At 42.3% G+C, this 19,404-nt stretch overlaps 1 protein-coding gene across 6 annotated transcripts in view; it reads right to left on the bottom strand.

Moving 5' to 3' along the window:
• RNF17 (ring finger protein 17) overlaps positions 1-19,404 on the bottom strand; it is a 510,797-nt gene that overhangs the window by 231,892 nt on the left and 259,501 nt on the right. For all 6 annotated transcript variants that reach the window (XM_033948471.1, XM_033948470.1, XM_033948472.1 and 3 more), the window contains one exon: positions 1,965-2,136. In XM_033948471.1, the coding sequence (XP_033804362.1) occupies positions 1,965-2,136 (172 nt within the window). The remainder of the gene's footprint in view (positions 1-1,964; positions 2,137-19,404) is intronic.

The following is a 19,404-nucleotide window of genomic DNA, read 5'->3' as shown; positions in this document are numbered from 1 at the left end:
CCTTTGTTCAAATAAGTCCAGCTTCTTTTTCAGTGATATGCTAGCTAGTATAAAGCAATACTTAGCTCTTTAACTTGTGGTCTCTGGCCCAGGGATTGTCATACCGACATGTTTCGCTATATATTAGCTTTATCAAGGAACATCCCCATGTATTCAATCGCCAGCAACCCGACCACTCTACTCTATAGGTAGAGTGGTCGGGTTGCTGGCGATTGAATACATGGGGATGTTCCTTGATAAAGCTAATATATAGCGAAACATGTCGGTATGACAATCCCTGGGCCAGAGACCACAAGTTAAAGAGCTAAGTATTGCTTTTTGAAAAATTGAATTAATTAAATCAATATAAAAACTTTAACAAAAGTAAAAAATGACATACAAAAATGATACAATTAAGTTAAGATAGGACCCGATGAAGATTTGACACGTAAAGCTTAGGGCAATGAGATTGAATTGAGCCCTAAGTGGTGCCGCTGAGGATCCTTAAGCACATTATATGAATATGTATGCATGAGGGTATACCAAGGTAGTAGAAGGTTTGCTATCTTTGGAAGAATAATTATTGATTTGAGTCCCTTGTGAAGAGAGTGTGTTGTGCTATTGCAAAGTGTGTATGTGTTACAAGCATGAAATACCCTGTATGTTGAGGTGCGATGTGCACTCTGTGTCTTTGGAACACCTATAAGAACATGTCTGCTGGCTAATGTTGAACCAGGGTGCTGATCCCTGTGTTTCCAGGCTCGAAACCTTGGCTAGAGCTCCAACACAGAGATGGGATCTTGGCTCATGATTACTTTGCCTACCTGCAACTATGGCACTATATGTGATCTTTGAATGTGACTGGTTTACCGTTCTGTTTGGGTATCAAGCTTAAGGATTTTTTTGATCAGTTTGTTGATAAAGGACCTTGCCATTATGTTATTTACACAGGGAATTATATGCTCTTTCGACTGGAAAATCCTAGGAGGCCTTGTTTATTAGGTGGGTGCCGGACCTAAGTTTGTAACCGCAGGACTTAGACATGGGCTGTGTCAAACATATTCCTACTAACTGCTGAGCTACAAGAATACTAATTTTGAGTTTTACACTGGGCCTATTTTACACGTGTTCAGCTGTTCAAATCTGGTTTGGCGACCTCTTCTCAATATGAGAAACGTCAACAAGAGGCAAAAATGTTTTTCATGCTTTCTGGAGCTGTCCAGTGGTAAAAGCTTTCTGGAAAAGAGTTGTTCAGTATTTGGAGCATTTGCTGGTTTGGGTTATTTCCATGGCTCCGGTGGGATTACTTTGGGATAAATATGAGGCCTTCCGCTTACATGCTGGCTCTAAGAGGCTTTTTGTCTTTCTGGGCTTGAGGTAACCGCCCTCATGTCCTTACGTTGTTGAACGAGATCAGGTGCGTGGTTCCTTTAAACAGAAAATTTTTTTCCTTTGAATATGGGGTCTCTACATATATTCCCTGCCACATAGGGCTCATGGCTTTATCCTTAATTCCTTGTGAAGCCTTGAGGCAGTCCCTGTGCTAGGGTGGCCATGGGTACTGGTGTAGGTGAAATGAACAGCCATGGTTCCCTCGTTGTCCCCCCCTCCCCGCCCCCCCTTTTTTTTTTTTCTTTCTTTGTATTGTTTTGGGGTTGTTTGTTTTGCATAACTCCTAAGTCTTATTGATTCATTGTTGCTTTGTGTTGATGGAGGTGGTTGGGGTGAGGGGGGGGAAGGTGGGGAAGAACAGATTTATAATTCTTGTTAAGGATGACGACTCATGTTCAGTTCTTGTTCTGTACTCATTTTGCATTATCAAAAATTGTTGAATCCTAAAACCAATATCATTATGAAAACTCTAGACTAACTTGTTTCAGCATACAGATTACTTTTTGATAATTTGATATATTATAGATTGGTTATCACAGTATTTGTTTGGCATGTAAGCAATCAAAACGTAAAAACATGAAACATTTACATACCGAATTCTGTGGCAGGATATCCTTCAGCGAGCAAGACACTGCCAATGGTGGTATATTTCTTAGCTGTGCTTCCACGAGGGAATCAAGTTTTCTTACAAATGGACGCACATCTTTTACTAGAAAATGTTGTAGATTATAATATTCTGGTTTCATTGTAGGAGGCTCCCCAATCCTATTTCAAAACACACAAAATATAAAAATTAGAAAAGGTAATAATTGAAATAAATGCAGTACAGAACAAAGTCTTTCTTCCAAAGCACAAATTGAACAATTTACATTCAAAATATTGCTGACAATTCTTTGTCCTGGATTGATTATATTTGGTCTCGCAGGCCTTTTTTCATTAGAATCAGTAGAGACAGGCCCCTTAGCAATCTCTGATCACATATCTATTTGGTTCACTCTCAGGGTGCCTCTATCAGCTCAGAGGAGATCTTGGAGATTCCTTGTGTATTGACAAATTACTCCGATTCTCAGAAATACCTAAGTGAAATTGGGAGGAATATGTAGCCCATAATAAGCATATGGATAAGCCCCTCTTATTTTGGAATGCCGCAATATTAAGGGGAGGTATGAGTTTATGTAAATGTGAGGAGGGACAAGCATATTAACCAAGGCATAGTATTTCTTGAGTGGAAGTTATTGAAAGCTAAGCAAGACTACATAGCTAACTAGATAGTCTTATGGCAACATTACTAGCCACTCAAATGTCTAAATGTCTAAGTAAATGTTTTGATCAATCAATAGGGAAGATTAGCTACTTACCTCAATAATCTTCTTTCTGGAAGAAGGACATACGAGTCCTGACAATACGTGATATAACCATACTCACTGCTCCACCTCCTTCTCCAGTGCTGAAGAGGAGATCGTAAAAGGAAATCAGGATGAAAATCTGGTTCAACTAGAGGTGAGCAAGGTGGATATCCTCAGGCAGATAGACAGGCTAAAGAGCGACAAATCGCCAGGTCCGGACGGCATTCACCCAAGGGTACTCAAGGAACTAAGGAACGAAATAGCTGAGCCACTTCAACAGATATGCAACCTATCCTTAAAAACTGGAGAGATTCCGGAGGACTGGAAAATAGCAAATAATCCAAAATACGGCTGTTAGGATGATCTTCGGTTTAAAAAAGAATGATCATGTCAGTCCGTTTGGTTGCCATTGGAGGCAAGAGTTCTTTTTAAATTCTCTTGTATCTGCTTTAAACTGATATTGGGACTGTCTCCCATTTACCTTTCCCCTCATTTTGAGTTATATAGGCCAGTAAGGGAAACCAGAAGTTCTCACTTATTTGCCTATCCCAAGATAAATGACTTTTTTGGATAGATCAGTTAGCGTTTCAGGCAGGTAAATTACAATCATGGTTAGGTGAATGTATCCATCAAGCCACATCTTATTGTTCTTTCTGTAAATTAGTTAAGACCACTCTGTTTGATAAATTTATTACTTAACATTGGGATTCTCTTGCAGATTGTAACTTGTATTTGATTGCAATTTTTGTATTTTTTTTATTTTTGTATTTATGGTATGATTGTTCTTTGCTGATTGTCCAGCTCTTCTTAATGTAAGCTGCCTAGAACAGGGGTCTCACCCCTCCTTGAGAACCGTAATCCAGTCGAGTTTTCAGGATTTCCCCAATGAATATGCATGAGATCTATGTGCATCAATCCTACGCATCCTTGAAGACTACACTCCCCTCTCGAGGAAGGTCTGCTTGGTAAACTGAGCTACTAGCGAGTCTATCTTAGGCTGAACAAGTAACTGATGAAATTCAGAGGCCATGGGATACAGCTTTGTCAAGGTCTTAGCTCCCCTTAAGGAGCCCTCTGGAACCTCCCAATGCTCCATAATTAACAGCAGTAAGAACCATATGCGACAGGAAAATTGACATCTGTGACTGCGAAACACTCAATCGAGCATTGTGCCGCCACAGTTAAAACTCATGCAGTAACTCTAGGATAAGCTCCAACAATGCCGTCACTTTAAATAGTGGTTACCGCGGATAATTGTTACTGCGGATGGGCAGATTAGATGGGCCATTTGGCCCTTTATCTGCCATCAAGTTTCTATGTACTGCAAAATTTTCCCCTTGCTCAAGGATGCCTACCATATCCTGGCCTCCCGTCTCCATTTGAGACCATGAATTCCCCAAAGAAGGGATGATTCACTCTGGGACAGTAAAGGCATAGAATCTGACTTCCAGTCTCCCCAGTCATTATCAGACTGGTCTTCTGGTTCCTGCTCAGGAATTTCTGCTGTACCAAGCACTCTAGGAGAGCACACGTCCCCTTACTCAGACACCATTGCCCCCTCAACCAATGTGGAAGCCCCGGACAGTTTAAGTAGGCTTTACATAACCAATTCATAAATTCCAGTGTAAATCCCCAACTAAGGACCCTGGGGTGCCTTTCCAGCTTTCACTTTGCTGTTTCCTGGGCTCTGCAGTGTCCACGGGCCTTCACTTTGCCAGAGATCCCTCCCAAGGCTCCGGAAATGTTCTTATCCTCGGACATGGGGTCCTCTGCGATCCCTCCACCTTGAGGACGCCAGATGGGGCTAAGCCCAAGGCTCCCCTTCCCCACATGCTGCGCTGAACTTGGAACACAGCTGCTGTTCTGTTGGCCATCCATCACAAATACGGCACGATACAGGGGTATCTCCACTAGTGGAGTCCATCCCAAGTAATTTTAATTTAAATTGAGGGGGGGTTTGAGGTAGACAGAAGCTTCCATTCACAATTGGAAAAATCTAGGATGATTGCCACAGCAACATGGTCATGCCAAAAGCGGCCCAGGAAAACCTATCCAAGGGTCAAAAAATTAAATAAGTGTTTTTTAGTAAAGGGGGGGGGGGAATCCTATAAACAGCTCCAGAAACTCTTGAAACCTGCAAATTCAGATCCCCCCCGGCCCCCAATTTTTCCTTAGACATCAATAGGCAGTACTCACTGTCTGTCTATGCTGGGTTAGCCTGCTGAAGCTGTCATAGAAACTGGGAATGGAGAAGACACTGCCTCAGCACACTACTTCCACGTACTGACCAAGACCTCAACCCCCGTGGATCCATGTATGAGCTGGGAAGTAATTTACTCAGTTGGCACCCATTAAGCCCTGCTGGACCAAAAAACGAGTACAAGCAGCCTGCACTCAATCACCTGATAAATCAGGATGTGAGCAAGCTTCATGGGAGAACAGACCCCAAGCTCCACACATGACCCAGTGCAGGCTGGCCAGTCAGGAACCCCAAGGGTTGCCTTGCTAGCCGAAGATGTCTAATCCAGAGCCTGTACCTTCTCCCAGGCATTCTTCAGCTCCACTTCCTTCTCCAGTGCTGAAGAGACCCCCTTCAGTTTTTTTCTTCTGCAAGTTAGTTGAGAAGGTATGATTCTGATCTGCTCTGATATTTTTTTAATTCTTTTGGGGGTTTTTCTCCGATTCAAGGTTTTTTGGTGCTGAAGAGCAAATCAGAATCGCATCTTTTCAACTCACTTGCAGAAGAAAAAAACTGAAAGGGGTCTCTTCAGCACTGGAGAAGGAGGTGCAGCTGAAGAATGTAAATTTAATTCTTCTTCAATCAACTCACGAGTATGCAAATATCACCTATTTTCAGGAATCTTATATCCTTTGCACCATAATTCATGTAAATCTAAAATTAATATGTAACTCTGTTCTCCAAAGGGTTCTGTTAATGCATGATCAATTCTCTATGCAATTTTCATTTACTTTACAAACTACACATTTCTTTGTAGCTGAAATGCATATTATTTCTGTAGTTTTTATTGCGTATGTTTTACCCATCTTTATATGTATAATTAATATTTTGAATAATTTTTATTATAAATTATGATTTTTATCATTTTAATTTCATATATTTATGTTTGCAGATTTGCCCCCCAACAGTCGTTCAGGCAAAACGTTGCCACGTCGGATTGCATGTTATAAGCTGCTGCATTTTCTTAATTTTGACATATCATTGCCTCTAGTTGTTCGTTTTATCATCATATTATGCCATTGTCTCAGTTACATTTAAACCTAAAACTGCAATTATTGCAATCAGTATGTGCCACTCAAGTATCACAAATTTTTATAAGGTTAACAGACCAACCTTAATTAAGCTTATCTAGTAAGTAAACATACTGAGGACTTGCATTATGAAGTTTCTGGGGATTGTGTTAAATTCTGTGTAACACATAGGGATGACCTCCCAAGCAGCGGTAAATTGAGCACACCAATATAAATTCCTTTTCCAATTACCTGTGTCTCCACATTGTGCCTTACAGGTGAAACTATGAGCTAATGCACACTACCCTAAACATAATAACAAGGATACCACCTTGGGACATATGTTCTGACATTGTCAGGCCAGTAAATTTTGGTCTACACTTGGCCACTCATCCCAATTCTGGCATCACAGACTGCTTGTGCACCCACTGATGCTGTTTAATAAATGGAGACTTCAATAGTAGGAACCTAAGCACAGTACCAGGAGGAGCTTTTGGATTCTTGCCCAGAAATAGCTAAGATAAAGAAAAAAATTTTTTTTAGATTGAATCAGGTTGGGCAGACTGGATGGACCATTCAGGTCTTTATCTGCCATCATGTAATATGTTACTATGTTAAAAGAAGTTTGTTACTGCTTTCCAGAAGAGTGTCAATTCTTGCTAAAAGCGGTGTTGATGGCGAAGAAAAGTATTTTGATCTTGTGGCCGATTGATCAGATGACATTAAGGCTAGTAATACACCACTGAAGATCTTTGATGAAACAAATGCTACACCATGAAAGACTTGCTGTGACTAACTTGGACGCTAAGAGAAAAATTTAAAAGGTTTTGGGGAACTGGTTTGGTCCACATAAACACCATTGGCACATAGTAGAATTAAGTCTCCTTCGTTGGAGAATTCAAGATCTCAAGGGGGTACTGAGGGAAAAGGAAGGGTGGTAGTTATGACCAGCTGGTGTACCTTGATTTTTACATGCATAGTGTTGCTTTATCATCAGTAAAAATCAGCTAGCTATAAAGTGGTTTGCAAGGCAAATCTGCTGAATGTTTAACCCATTCTGTAGAGGCTGTTTACATCTAATTGTATTTATCGATGTTCATACCGCTGATTGCTTAAACATCCATCTATTAGAGGCGTAAGATTTAAGTGTGTATTAAAAAGGTCTCTCATTATCAAGCTGCTCATAATTGAAATAGCTTGCCCCTAAGTAGTAGACAAAAGTCTTCTTTATTATCCTTTTCCTGACAATTTAGTTCAAGAACATTTGTTTTTACTGTAAGACATCCCCAGTATAGAAGGTTATCATGCCGCTGTACGGGGCCATGGTAAGCCCTCACCTGGAATACTGTGTCCAGCGCTGGTCGCCATACATGAAGGAGGACATGGTACTATTCGAAAGGGTCCAGAGAAGAGCAACTAAAATGGTTAAGGGGCTGGAGGAGTTGCCGTACAGCGAACGATTAGAGAAACTGGGCCTCTTCTCCCTTGAAAAGAGGAGACAGAGGAGACATGATAAAAAAAACTATACAACCTCCCAACCGACCCTAACAAGTAACCAACCCTAAACTCTTCTTCCCTACTAGTATTTCTCAATTCTCCTCCCTTCCCCAACTTCTCCCCTCTGCCTCCTCTATTAAACCTTCCCTATACAGTAATCCCCCTGCATCTACTATGTAAACGTCCCCTAAATTGTAATTCCTTGCATCTATTATGTAAGCATCCCCCAATTGTAACTTCCTAGAAAATCCCAGCTATCTTATACTATATCCCGATTAGAACTGTAAGCATCCCCTAAATTGTAACTTCCTGGAAATGTCCAGCTGTCTTATACTGTAATCCGCTTAGAACTGCAAGGTAAAGGCGGAATATAAGTCACTAATGTAATGTAATAAAGACAGGTTGTTCACACTCTCCAAGGTAGGGAGAACGAAAGGGCACTCTCTAAAGTTAAAAGGGGATAGATTCCGTACAAATGTAAGAAAATTCTTCTTCACCCAGAGTGTGGTGGAAAACTGGAACGCTCTTCTGGAGGCTGTTATAGGGGAAAACACACTCCAGGGATTCAAGACAAAGTTAGACAAGTTCCTGCTGAACTGGAATGTACGCAGGTTAGAGAGTTGCGCGGGGACAGAAATCCCACCTGTCCCCACCCATCCCCATGAGGAATCCCACCCGTCCCCACCCATCCCCGTGAGGAATCCCTCCATCTCCGTGAGGAATCCCCTCCGTCCCCACACGGCCCCGCGAGGAATCCTTTCCGTTCCCGCCCGTCCCTATAAACTTCAGAAATAGTTATTTCATTTAATTACTGATTGTAGCTCATTGGCTACAAGAGTCTCATTCTTTGGAAGCATTTCGGTATACAGTTTTAATACATATCAAACAATCAGTAGGAGATATAACAAAACTTTTACTCCAAAAAGAACGTTTTATTTATAATTGGAACACTTTGTCCCCAAACGGCTTAAATTCTGAAATAGAATGGTTAAACATATAAAGTCGGGCTCCTGGCGTCTGATGTCATTACTGGGTATGCATCGATAGGAGATGCACCATGATATTGGTATAAAAAGAACTCTCAGTGTTATTCAGCCAGTTTATCCTCATCTCGGTGCCGTCTCGGTTCAGAGCACCTATAACAGGTTTGAAATTAGACTAAGTAGTGTTATAGAGTTTGATAGTAATAAACCGTTAGTCGATACATGATTTAGTATGTTATAGAGTAATACAGTTTTTAATAATAGTTTTGGTTTTTAACAGAGTCCCTTCCTGATGAAAACTCAGCTAATTCAACAATATACAGATAAGTGGGGTTTTTTATAATGTAAAACAATGCTCGTATAAGATGTAAGACAATATATTTAATGGTTGGGCCAGGGACAGTGAAGACAATGATGGTCCCTGAGAGTACCCCAGTTTGGTGACATCACTAAATCAACGGGTATTAGGTCTGAGAGCTTCATGATTAATTTGTTACTTTATGAAAAGCTGTGATAATAAGTACGATTTGTTTCAAAAGTCATCACAGATTCAAATAAGCTTTCTCCCCATTAGTTAGCTCTAATCAAGTAACCCAGGGAGTAATGGCGTCTCTCGGGTGGACATCGAAAGCAGGACTCACCGAAGATCGTATTTCATCATTATTAGCAAGTACCCGGCTGTTTGGGGCAGATGAACCCAATATGGGAAACACATGGGAGGAAATTAAGTATACCCATAAAGCTTTAATTAGAACTCAGCTCCATTCAGCTGCATTGGTTGAATATTGCCACGCCAAGAGAGTCCCTAGAGGTTTGCGACTTTACAAAGAACTAAGATTTCAGGATAATGCAAGGTGTTCCATTGACTTAATGTTGCTTACAATAGATGCATTTAGCTCCCATTATGGCAGCACAACAATATGAATTGGACAATAAAATGGAATTGATGAAACAACAGGAGACAGAAGAGTTTTCGAAAGCGTTATCAGAAACATTCCATAGTCATGGACAAATATAAAAGCAAACAAAGACAATTTAAAATCAAATAGTTTCGGAGAGACGAGATAGATTTTACTAAAGGTTACATTTACCCATGGATGAACCGTAACTCTAAAACAAAACGACAGCGCAAAATTAACAATGTGAAGAAAGTGGGGTTTAATCTATCTACAAGTGAGTCATCTTCTGATAATGATAATACATCAACCAATTCTCCCAAATCTTCATTGAAACAGGGAGGTTCTAATACCTTATCAGATTATTTTTTTTAGACTTCCACCAATAGAACAAATAATTCAAGAGCCAATCAGGATAGAAACCAGAAGTTCCAACAAACACAAGAAACTGTCTCAACAATAAACAATGGCATCTTTAATTTGTCATCACGAAGACTCAACACTCAGGAAGAAGTACTACTATCCAAGGGTCTATCATTCGTCCCCAGTATTAAATATGATGGTTTTGAGGCATCTGCCGACTGATGGATCCAAGATGGCCGCTGCATCTCTGCTGCAGTGAGGACGCCGTCGAGAGTTACCTTTAATTATGTCGAAAAGACAGGGAAGGAACGTCGGAGGAGCCTCCCGGCGACCCTTAACCCCAGCGGTCACCATAGATGATTTTCTCCGACGCCTACAGCAGGAGCAGGAAGAGTCGTGTGCCAGCTCGCTAGGGACACCACCGGAGAGTAGCGGGGTGGTGAGATCCCCTGGGCTCGATGTTACTCTTAGCCCCGACGTCAGGACGCCACCCTTTCAACCGACGCCGCAAGCAGCCAGCTCTCCATGGGACCAGTATGCACCCGAGGAGGTAGCTTCTTTGTTTCCAGAGGCTAGCATGGAGGGCTCGCCGAATATAACAACGCAGAGTGACATGCTCTCTCTGCAAGGACCTGCGACCGGGACAACAGAGGTTGGGGGAATACAAGACTCCACTGAGGTAAAGCTAACTTCAGAACAGTTAGACACTACACCTTTACAACTTTTTTCACCTACAAAACCCCCCAAAGTTACACTTGAAGCATTATGGGACTTTGTAGTGAATTTGGGGAATTGTTTAAATCCTCAAATAAAAAGTTTGGACAAGGAATTAAAAGAACAAAAAGAAGAAATAAAAATGTTAAAACAGGATATATCTCAATTAAAAACAGAGTCACAAAATACAAGGAAGGAGCTAATATCTTTAAAACAAAATCAAGATTTGCTGGTTAAAGATAATATAATACTCAGGAGGAAGCTGGAAGCTCAGGAGAATAATGGTCGAATTAACAATTTGAGATTTATAAATTTTCCAAAGATCTTGTCAACTTCTCCCAGAGAAATGGTGAAAAGGTATTTTTTGGAAATATTGGAAATTCCTGAAAGCTCCTTACCTCCTCTTACAAGAGTGTACTATCTTCCTGCCAAGCCCCAATCCAAAGAAGAAGGAAAGATTGAGGAATCCCGGGACAGATCATTGGACATTTCCGCAATTCTGGAACAATCGGATAGAGAATTGGCTGTTCCAGCCACTCTCTTGTTGTCTGTGGCTTTGGCTCCAGACAAGGATTGGATATTAAAACTTTTCTTTAAAAATAGGTCCAAAGACTTCCTGGGACATCATATTCAGATTTTTCCTGATGTCTCTAGAGAGACTCAAAAGAGAAGAAAAGAATTTCTATTTCTAAAACCTGGAGTGACTCAAATAGGGGGTATTTTCTTTCTGAGATATCCATGTAAATGTGTGGTTAGATATTTATCTTTGAAGTACAGTGGTGCCTCGCACAGCGAACGCCTCGCACAGCGAACGCTGCGCACAACAAACTTTATGTCTTGATTCGTACAACGGACTTCGTTTCACACAACGAAGTCCGGGGTTCCTGCGGGGTTGGATCGCAGCGGGGTTGGTCGAGCCGCGAGGGTAGTCTCCTTCTCCTTACCTGCCCTGTCGCAGCACACAGCCGAACGGAAATCTTCCCGATGTCAGCGCTGACGTCGGAGGGAGGGCTTAAGCAAAGCCCTCCCTTCCTCCGACGTCAGCGCTGACATCAGGAAGACTTCCGTTCGGCTGTGTGCGGCTGCGGCAGGGCAGGTAGGAAGAAGGCAATGGCGAACGAAAGAGGGGGGAGGGGGCGGTCCGCCCCGAAGAATGTGCACAGCTGGTCAGGTCCCCCAATCGACCGACAACAGGCCCGGCCGACAAACCTCCCTGCCCTGTAGCCGCGAATCTAAATTACCTCTTACAGCAGCTTCAATAATCCAGCTGCTGTAAGAAGGTAATTTAGATTCGCGGCTACAGGACAGGGAGATTTGTCCGACCGGGCCTGTTCTGTTGTCGGTCGGGTGCAAAAGCGCCACAAAGGTGGAGGCAGGGAGGGAGGAAAGGTGGAGTGGAGAAGAAAAGACGCTTAAGGGGGGAGAAGGCCGCTGAAAGCACATGTTGGAGCAGGGGATGAGAGGGAGGGAGAGAAGGGGAAATATTGGACAAGGGCAGAAGGGATGCTAAATCATAGGGTGACAGGCAGAGAGAACAACAGGAAAAAGAGTGGAAGCAATCTTGAACCCTGAGGGTGAGGGCAGAGAGAGGTGGTGAGATGATTGATCATGGGGAGAGGGACAAAAGGGAATAGAGATGGGATAGGAAGATAGTGGAAGTAAAAGGACAGGGAGATGTATGTTTTTAGATGTATCTAAATAAAAATAATAACAAAAAATTTATCTTTTTTATGTCATCTTAGCATATTTTATGCTGCAGAACGAATTATTTTTTTTTACATGTATTCCTATGGGAAAACGCGTTTCACATAACGAACGTTTCACATAACAAACTTGCTCCTGGAACCAATTAAGTTCGTTGTGTGAGGCACCACTGTATATTTTTACAGAGCCGTCTCAACTGATTAGTTTTCTCTCAGCGAAACGTCTTGAGAAAGGAATAACAGCGCCCATGGAAGGTTAGCCCCCCGCACTGTAGTAAGACATGCATTTCCTTTTAATTTATTTGATTTATATTTGTTCTACCTTCTTACTTTTCATTTATAATCTTAATGTATATTTTCTTCAAACCGCTTAGAACCTAACGGATGTAGCGGTATATAAGAAATAAATTACATTACATTACATTACTCTTTAAATCTTGGATCCAATACATGGAGGACTAGTGTGTGATCAACTAGATTATTATTACTTCATTTATTTATCTTTATTTTCAAATTGAATTATGATTGTGGTATATTTTTTTTTTTGAAATTTCATTTATTATGTTGTTTGATCTACTTTACTGTACAAGATGTATATGCTTGGTAATATTATAAAATTCTATAAATAAATTTAAAAAAAAAAAATATGATGGTTTTGATACTCATACTTGTTTACAGCGATTTTTTAGAACATTAAGATTAAAGATATTTTTTCAAGATAAGGTGGCCAATATTGTGGACCCCAGCCTTCCTGAAGGATTGATTTACAAATCATCATGGATGCCTCCGGGTATTCCGGACCCTCTCGTCACTACATTTGAGCGTTTAGTGTTGAGGGACATTAAGGCACTAGAAACTAAGAACATCAAAATGAGGTCCAATATAACATTTAACCAGCGTAAAATCATTCAAGATTTGCAGAATGACTATTCAATAATTATTCAAAGAGCCGATAAGGGAGGCGGCATAGTTATTCAAAACTATGTTGATTATCGTAAAGAAGCAGTACATCAGTTGACTAACACAGCTTATTATGTAGTATTAGATCGGGATCCCACAGGGGAAATTAAGTGTCAAGTGGACGCGATATTACAAAAAGCTAAATCGGAAGATGTTATAACATCTAAAGAATTGCGGTTTCTTACCAACGATCACCCCCTGGTTCCCGAAATTTATTTTGTTCCTAAAATACACAAGTCGAATACGAATCCCCCAGGCCGCCCCGTTGTTGCAGGTATAGGCTCGATTTTGGAACCATTATCTCAATATACCGATGGTTTTTTGAAAAAATTTGTGCCAGTGGCAAAATCATGCATTAAAGACTCGACTCATTTTTTACAAATTATACAACAATTATCTTATCAATCTTTACAGGATAATTCCATAATGGTCACAGCGGACGTGGTGGCACTGTACACGAATGTCCCCCAGACAGCAGTTATGTCAGTGGTTAATACCCAGCTATCTAAACTCAACATATTGTGACAGGGAAGCTCCTGTCCCAGTGCCAAGAACTACAAAACCCAGCATGCACCCTGTCCTGAGCCCGAGAAAACCTGGCCCGGAACGGGGCCAGCCAACACAACCAGGAAGGGAAGAGGGAAATCAGGCCATAGCAAAGCCCAAGAGTCAGAGGGGGAGGGCAGTTGACACTAATTACTCTCCCTATTACTCCTTTCCTCAGGTAGGGAAACTAAGGTCCAACCCAGGAGGGGGTGGGGCTAGCCCTCAGGAAAGGCAAGTTAAAAAACCTCTGACACCACTTGAAAGGAGGCAACCAGGAGGCACAGGTGAAACTACTCCTAATCAGCAAGGAAGGCTTGCAGCTACCAGGGAGGAGTAGTGCCTCAAGCCAGGACCCCATCCTGGAGACAACCAAGCAGGAGGGGAATCGAGAGCCCGCGGAGGTATCTCACTGTGGTGGACCAACCTTGGAAAGCAAATTCCAGAGACTGGCCAAAAGCAGACACGGTCAGTACAGACCTAACCCCCAGGCAAGGAGGTAGAAACATAGAAATTGACGGCAGAAAAGGGCCATAGCCCATCGAGTCTGCCCATACCAATGACCCACTCCCTGACTTTTACTCCCCTATAGATCCCACGTGAATATCCCATTTTCTCTTAAAATCTGACACGCTGTTGGCCTCAATCACCTGCTGAGGCAGCTCGTTCCAATGATCGACCACCCTTTCGGTGAAGAAGTACTTCCTAGCATCACCTTGAAATTTCCCTTCCCTGATTTTCAGCGAGTGTCCTCTGGTTACTGAGGGCCCTGTAAGACTAAAGATATCATCTTTCACCTCTATACGCCCCGTGATATACTTAAAGGTTTCAATCATGTCCCCCCTCTCTCTTCGCTCCTCCAGTGAGTACATCCGCAGTTTCTTTAGCCTTTCTTCATACGTGAGATCCCTGAGCCCCAAGACCATCCTGGTAGCCATTCGCTGAACTGACTCAATTCTCAACACATCTTTCCAATAGTGTGGTCTCCAGAATTGAACACAATACTCGAGATGAGGTCTCACCATGGATCTGTATAGTGGCATTATGACTTCAGGTTTTCTGCTGACAAAACCCCTACGGATGCAGCCCATCATTTGTCTTGCCCTGGACGAAGCCTTCTCCACCTGATTGGCAGCCTTCATATCATCGCTAATGATCACTCCTAAATCACGTTCCACCGTGGTCCTGAACAAGGTTTCATCATTTAGTGTGTAAGTTCTGTGTGGATTTTTTTTGCCTAGGTGCATTACTTTACATTTTTTAGCATTGAAGCCTAGCTGCCAAGTTGATGACCACTGTTCCAGCTGCCGTAGGTCCTGCGTCATAAAGTCCAGAACACTGCTTTTGCCTACTATGTTGCATAGTTTGGCGTCGTCTGCAAACAGTGATACTTTTCCTCTAAGCCCTTGGGTCAAATCTCCTATGAATAAATTGAATAGAATTGGCCCTAAGACGGAGCCCTGAGGTACTCCACTCGTCACTGCTGACGTTTTGGAGGGGGTACCGTTTACCATCACCCTTTGAAGACTACCATCTAGCCAATCCTTTACCCATGTAGTGAATGTATCCCCTAATCCCATCGATTTTAGTTTGTTCAACAGCCTGCGGTGTGGGACGCTATCAACTGGCAGGCAGTGTCTGAGGATGCCGGGTGGGGGAATAGTCTGAGCCAGGAATCTTTGAATTATGATATGGACAGTATTAGTGAAGAATGTGAACCTGGAGAGGACATGGAAATAGGGGGACAGTACGATTAAGAGTTCATGCTAACTTTCCCCAAGAATCCAGTCCAGGATTAGGAATCCTGAACGAAGCCCTGCTAGAGGAGGGCAAAAGTAAATTGCTTTATGAGGAAAAGAAAGCACTACCAACTACTTTAAGGTGCCTTCTTGAGACCTGGAAAGAAAGGGAGTTAATGTGGTTTTCTGCGGGAACGGCTTCCCCAACCAGAGGTGTTCAGCAGGAAACTTGAAAGCCAAACTTTTGTGGTTTTTCTTTTGTGCTTCAGTTTGTTTGGACTTACATTGAATAATGAGCCTGGAGGCTCCAGGCAAAGCCTAAGGACTTGAGCATTGTTTGAATTCTCAAAATGTGCAAAGCTGAATGTTTATTCCAAGCTAATTTTTTTTTTCTTTAAAGAAACTTTAATAAACTTGCACTTTTGTTCTCAGAAGATCCGTTTCCGGGTTTTCCTTTTCACCAGCCACATAAAAGGCGCTACATAAATCTACCTGTGGTCCACACCCGAATTCCCACCTACTCAGGAGTGGGCCCGGCCACAATATTCATATCAAAAAAACGTTTACTGAACCAATTAGCAGAAATGGTTATAACAAATAACTATTTTAAATTTGAGGATACACTGTACCTACAAATTAAGGGAGTAGCAATGGGGGCAATGCCCCCACGATAGCTTGCCTTTGAGGAGACCTTCGTGTACAGTTCCCAGCCTCTTCCGTTATGTTGCCTGTTGGAAAAGATTCATTGATGACATGTTTTTTGTATGGACTGGTGGTATGGCAGAGTTACATGAATTTTTAGATGAAATAAATCACAAAGACTCACATATCAGATTTACTCATACAAAGGACAAACATCAAATATCCTTTTTAGATATAACCCTTTATAAGCAGGATAATGTCATTACCACCAGTCTAAACAAGAAACCGTCAGATCGGAATGCATTACTCCAGTATCAAAGTTTAGATATAACCTTTTATAAGCAGGATAATGTCATTACCACCAGTCTACATAAGAAACCGTCAGACCGGAATGCATTACTCCAGTATCAGTTTCCACCCTCGGGCCCTTAGGAATAGCATTCCAATAGGCCAATTTATGCGATTACGTCGAATCTGTTCAGAGGAAGCAGATTTTGACAGACAGGCCAGAGTAATGTATAGAAAATTTACAGATCGGGGTTATCCCGGTAAGATCATAAAACGAGCATGGAAATGTGCCAAGAATTGTCATCGCTCTTGGCTTATGCACCCAAAAGAAAAAAATTCTGATCGCCACACGGTTTGTGTGATGCCATATACCATCAACAGTAATGCTATCAAAAAGATAATTATAAAACATTGGCCGATAGTCCAATACTATTGGGCTTTAACAGATAAACCTAAATTTGCATATTCTCGGGCTCTGAATTTGGGTGAGAAACTTAAAATATAGGAGAAGGGATCATAGCACCGGAAGGTTGTCTCCTCACCAGCCATGTGGCCATTGTCGGTTATGCCGTTACGTTTTGCAACAGTCCTTTGTGGACATTTCCGCTTTAAACAAAAAGTATGTGTTATCCACTGGCATGAATTCTGAATCACATGGGGTTGTATATTGCGTGTTATGCCCCTGTGGCTTGAAATACATAGGCCAAACCATCAGACAGATTAAAGTTCGGGTAACAGAGCACCTCAGTAATATTCGTAGAGGCAGAGTCTCCGCCCCTCTTGTAGCCCATTGGCTATAAGAGTCTCATTCTTTGGAAGCATTTCGGTATACAGTTTTAATACATATCAAACAATCAGTAGGAGATATAACAAAACTTTTACTCCAAAAAGAACGTTTTATTTATAATTGGAACACTTTGTCCCCAAAAGGCTTAAATTCTGAAATAGAATGGTTAAACATATAAAGTCGGGCTCCTGGCGTCTGATGTCATTTCCGGGTATGCATCGATAGGAGATGCACCATGATATCGGTATAAAAATAACTTTCAGTGTTATTCAGCCAGTTTGTCCTCACCTCGGTGCCGTCTCGGTTCAGAATGCCTATAACAGGTTTGAAATTAGACTAAGTAGTGTTATAGAGTTTGATAGCAATAAACCGTTAGTCGATACATGATTTAGTATGTTATAGAGTAATAGTCTTTAATAATAGTTTTGGTTTTTAACAGAGTCCCCTCCTGATGTAGAGTCGAAACTCGAGTCGGGGGGCCAGGCATCATTTTTAGCACTAATTATGCACTAGTTTTTGCACAGCACTTTAACTCAGCTGAGGATACTTCAAACTTATCTACTCAACCACTCAGCTAATTCAACAATAAACAGATAAGTGTTTTTTTTTTATAATAACGTAAAACAATGCTCGTATAAGATGTAAGACAATATATTTAATGGTTGGGCCAGGGACAGTGAAGACAATGATGGTCCCTGAGAGTACCCCAGTTTGGTGGCATTACTAAAACGGGTATTAGGGCTGAGAGCTTCACGATTAATTTGTTACTTTATGAAAAGCTGTGATAATAAGTACGATTTGTTTCAAGAGTCATCACAGATTCAAATAAGTTTTCTCCCCATTAGTTAGACCTATAAATTTTTATCAACACAACTAATATACTACTTTATCCTGAAGCAAAAAAAAAAAAAGAAATAGAATTCTTTTCCTACCTTTGTTGCCTGGTTTCTGCTTTCCTCATGTTCTCATTCAATTCCTTCCATCCACTATCTCTCTTTTCTCTGCATCTTCCATTTGCTCTGTTACTGTGCTTCTCCCTTTCTCCCCCTTCCAAATTGGTCTGGCACCCATCTTCTTCCCTCCGCTCCCCCCATAGTCTGGCATCTCTGTCTTCTTCCCTGCCAGCGTCTTCTCCCCACTCTCTCTTCCCCATTTCCTTTCAGCGTCCTTCTCCCCCCTGTCTTCCCCATGTCCTTTCAGCGTCCTTCTCCCCCCGTCTTCCCCATGTCCTTTCAGCGTCCTTCTCCCCCTGTCTTTCCCATGTCTTTTCAGCGTCATTCTCCCCCATCTTCCCCATGTTCTTTCAGCGTCCTTCTCCCCCCCGTCTTTCCCATGTGCTTTCAGCATCCTTCTCCACCCCTTTGTCTTCCCCATGTCCTTTCAGCGTCCTTTTCCCTCCCCCCGTCTTCCCCATGTCCTTCAGCATCCTTCTCCACCCCTTTGTCTTACCCAGTGCTTTCAGCGTCCTTCTCCCCCCTCAATTTTACCCATTTCCCTTAAGCATCTTTTCCTCTCCAATCCACCTTTCCTCCATTTCTCTCTCCCTGCTCCTTACCTTCGTGGCGCTTCCCCGCCCGACCGACAACAAAACAGGCCCGGTCCGACAAACCTCCCTGCCCTGTAGCTGCGAATCTAAATTACCTTCTTACAGCAGCTGGAGTACTGAAGTTGCTGTAAGAAGGTAATTTAGATTTGCAGCTACAGGGCTACAGCGCTGACATCATGGAAGACTTCCGATCGGTTGTGTGCTGCAGCAGGACAGGTAGGGAGAAGACGAGCCTCGCGAGTATATCCAACCCTGCAGGATCCCTGTGACCCTAGGGATCCCCACAACCCACGGGATCCCCGCGACCCAAGAGAGCGTCCCCACGGGATCCCCGTGACCCGAAGGGGGAACCCGCGTGATCCCTGTGGGTCCTGCGGGATTCCTGTCGTCCCCGTGCAGCTCTCTAACGCAGGTAAGGCTAGTCTCAGTTAGGGCACTGGTCTTTGACCTAGGAGATGCTGCGGGAGCAGACTGCTGGGCATGATGGACCACTGATCTGACCCCGTAGTGGCAATTCTTATGTTAGCTGCTCTCTTGTGTAATCTGCTTTGGACCTTTTGGGAGAAGGTACATCCTGCTTACACTATTCCAACATGCTCTTCACAAGTCTCCCAGTGAACCATCTCTACATTTCAAACTAATCAAAACTGAATTGCACGACTTGATATTCATTGTTTACACTCAGCACTCTAGTCACTTCATACATTGAGATGTTTGCATTGTATACAGAAATACCTACAAATTATTCTTGGGGAAATTATACAGAACTGCAACACA

The sequence above is a fragment of the Geotrypetes seraphini genome, chromosome 6, assembly GCF_902459505.1.
Source record: "Geotrypetes seraphini chromosome 6, aGeoSer1.1, whole genome shotgun sequence".
In the NCBI taxonomy this organism is placed as follows: Eukaryota; Metazoa; Chordata; class Amphibia; order Gymnophiona; family Dermophiidae; genus Geotrypetes; species Geotrypetes seraphini.
This window is presented reverse-complemented; position numbering and strand designations above follow the sequence as displayed.